This window comes from Octopus bimaculoides, chromosome 7, assembly GCF_001194135.2.
Source record: "Octopus bimaculoides isolate UCB-OBI-ISO-001 chromosome 7, ASM119413v2, whole genome shotgun sequence".
Lineage (NCBI taxonomy): Eukaryota > Metazoa > Mollusca > Cephalopoda > Octopoda > Octopodidae > Octopus > Octopus bimaculoides.
In genome coordinates, this window is record NC_068987.1 from 38,136,350 (window position 1) to 38,139,635 (window position 3,286).

General features: G+C 37.9%; 2 protein-coding genes across 2 annotated transcripts in view; both read left to right on the forward strand.

The window, feature by feature from the left end:
* Positions 1–3,286, forward strand: part of LOC106876459 (caspase-7) — a 787,012-nt gene that overhangs the window by 412,559 nt on the left and 371,167 nt on the right. The gene's annotated exons all lie outside the window — the stretch shown is intronic.
* The window catches only part of LOC106883978 (transmembrane channel-like protein 7), a 141,539-nt gene that overhangs the window by 127,308 nt on the left and 10,945 nt on the right, over positions 1–3,286 (forward strand). Inside the window, exons 12-13 of the mRNA XM_014935137.2 lie at positions 943–1,041; positions 2,879–2,954. Coding sequence (XP_014790623.1) covers positions 943–1,041; positions 2,879–2,954 — 175 coding nt within the window. The remainder of the gene's footprint in view (positions 1–942; positions 1,042–2,878; positions 2,955–3,286) is intronic.

The window sequence follows — 3,286 nt, forward strand, 5'->3', positions numbered from 1 at the left end:
TGTGTGTGTGTGTGTGTGTGTGTGTGTGTGTGTGTGTTAGTCTTGATGAACAATTGTATTTACAAACAAGGAAATGTACTCAATATATAAAGGAGAGTGTGTATATTTTAGTAGAAGCTGAAATTTATTGAATCGTAATTCTGTATTTCATCTTATCGTTTATTGTAGTGATTGAAATAGGGAAGCGGTGAGACAACATATAAGAAAAATGTACACAAACGCATCATAATAGGAGTGGTTAACAGAAAAAAGAAGTTTGCTTGGCTGCCGACTCGTACATTCATCAACTCATTCGTCTTTAGTTCAAACGTGTGCTTTAAGAAACTATAAAGTTTTCTATTGTTATATTTGCCTGCAGCAATTTGTATATCTGCAGAAAGCGTGTTGTGCTAGTTATCTCGCATAACATGAAAAAGTCTTTACACCTCAGCCATTGAGGTGTTTATGCTTTTAAAGTACGAGTTGAAGCTATTAGAACAACTTGCAGATCTATTTGTTTCTGATAAGGAACTGGATTATCTCCCTCTGTTACTCTTGTCTAATCGATCTTTGGTGCCCTGTAATTTTGAAACCGAGAATTTTAGTTGATAGTGCATACAACTAGTCATATACAGCATTTCATGAAGAGGTGACTATCTGTCAATTTTACCTTGAAGAAGGACTCGGTCCGAAACTTTAGACTTTCTACTTTCTACGGCAATTTCTCTGTACTCTTTCTGTCAATTATTATAGATAATCATGTCCTGCAGACACTGACCACCACGAGTCACGTCACGATAAATTTCTACTCCTGTTGAGATGTATCAGATTTAGAAGAGAAATATCAATAGTGCTGATCAGCTCATCCATGCATATGAATATGAGAGGTGCAGTGTGTGAAAGTGAATAAAGTGAACTCCTTTTATTCTTATGATTATATTTCCAAATCTCCATTTGTTGCAGGCTACTGGCGAGAAAACTAAAATTCAAATTACTACCGCAGCCACAGTTCAATGTTCCCCAGAACGTACTTGATCTCGTTTACGTCCAATCTTTATGCTGGTAAGCTATGCTTATATAGTTCGTGTACAAAGCTTCGAATCTGGACATACATACGCATATGAATAAGAAATTTGGAATATTAATGGAATAAATCACATCGAGCAAAGGAATATACTACACACTCACACACACGCACATGCATACACATAAACACACACACACATACACACACGATGTATGTATGTGAATGGTTATATATATAATTATTACATTAAGGGCTGTTACTAAAAGTAAAGCCAAACGCTTGAAAGGGACGCTAAAGTCAAACTACTTTATCAAAATATACACACGCGCTGAAGCCGAGGAAATGAACAAAGAAAAACTTCTTTTAAAAAGGTTCAGTTGAATATCGAAACGATTTCACGGTCAACACTGTAACACTCTCTCCACTCGTCAGTGCAAACATAACCAAAAATATAAAATCGTTTCGATATGCAACTGAACCATTTTAAAAGAATTTTTTTCTTTGTTCATTTCCTCGACTTCAGCGCGTGTATATTTTTATAAAGTAGTTTGACTTTAGCGTCCCTTTCCACCGTGTGGCTTTACTTATAGTAACAGCTCTTAATGTAATAATGTATTTTTAAAAATTATATACTTAGTATTAATTTCTTTGCCCTAATTGGTTTTACACGCTGGCTACTAGATACAATCTTATATAGATTTTATCCTTATATTTAATTGAGATACGCGCGCGCGCGGGTGTGTATGACTGTGTATAGAATATTATATTAAAAGAAATTCCAAATATATAAGTGTGTGTGTGTGTGTGTGTGTCGGAGTTTCTTTCTTAACAGTACAATCAACAGATATCCGACTAGGCTTTCTTTCTGCTTCATACGAGGGATGCTGAAAAGTTCTCGGTTTGGGTAAAAGAAAATACAGGAGGATCTGTTAGTTATGAGTTTATTTAACATGTCCCCCTCTCAGATTGCAGCGGTCCGTCAGTTTTTCTAAGCCCAGTAAAAAGAACTCGGAAGATTGGGCCTCCAACCAGGTCGTTGTAGTAGCGATCACTTTCGAATCGAAGTGAGACTTTGTTTCCTTGAGATGTTTCTTCAATTGTAGCTTGAGTCGGAGGGGGCCAAGTCAGGAGAGTAAGGTGGGTGGTCTACCAATTCGAAGCCAAGGTTGCGTATTTTCCACAGAGTTTCATGTGTTGTGTGTGCTGGTGCATTGTCCTGCAAAAACGGCTCAGATTTCCGCAGTGGAAAGCTTTCTCATCACCAGAACGTTGTAAATGATATATAGGCTTAGTTTCTTCTTTGTTCCTTTAATTATATGTATGGTACTTATGTCAGAATTTATCACTTTCTATTTGAAAAAGGTAAGTGAAAATCCCTAGTCTCAGCTATGACTTTAGCTGAAATCTGGCGATCCTCGAGAATCATGACGTGCACAGCGTCAGCTTTCTCCTCTATGGTGGCGGAAGTTGGCCATCCTGACCTCGAAATGACCAGTCTGAGACCTTAACACCCAGATTTTCACTGTGGGGTAAGATGGGCAGCCATCCTTCAAGTATTCCTTCATCCCGCCATAGATTTCCACCGTTCCTTTGCCTTGCAAAAAGAAGAACTTCATGGCCGCTCGTGCTTCAGTTTTACCAAAATCCACCGTAGGAGCTGTCATCATGCGTTAAATCTGCAAAATAGAGGAAGACATGTGATTTTTGGGGATATCTTCACCTAAATAGTTGTCCTACCTCCCCTATAAAGGCAACAGCTCTACTCTTTCGCGATACCCTTAAAACCCGGAACTTTTCAGCACTCCCTCGTACTTATGAGTTCCATTATGAAATTAAATGTGAAAATACCTTTCTTTTTCTCTTTCTCTACAGGCTTGGTTTCTTCTTTGCTCCTTTAATTACATGTATGGTACTGATATCAATATTTATCACTTTCTATTTGAAAAAGGTAAGTGAAATATTTGACAATGAATTATTAAACATTTCGTGTGTGTGTGTGTATGTGTGTGTGTGTGTGTGTGTGTATGTGTGTGTGTGTGTGCGTGCGTGCGTGCGTGCGTGTTTGTGGTGATGACTCCGTCTTCTTAGATGATTATCCTCTCCTTGTGCTTCTTCGTCGTCAATGGTATTTTTGACGTTCTGATGTAACTTCTCAAAAGATTATTCAGTCCCAATGTAGAGTTGTTTTAAACATAGATCGGTCAAACATAGATCGGTCAAAAGTTGTAACTTTCAATGGATTGATCAGTTCGTTTTGTAGAATAAGCAGTTCCCCGATCA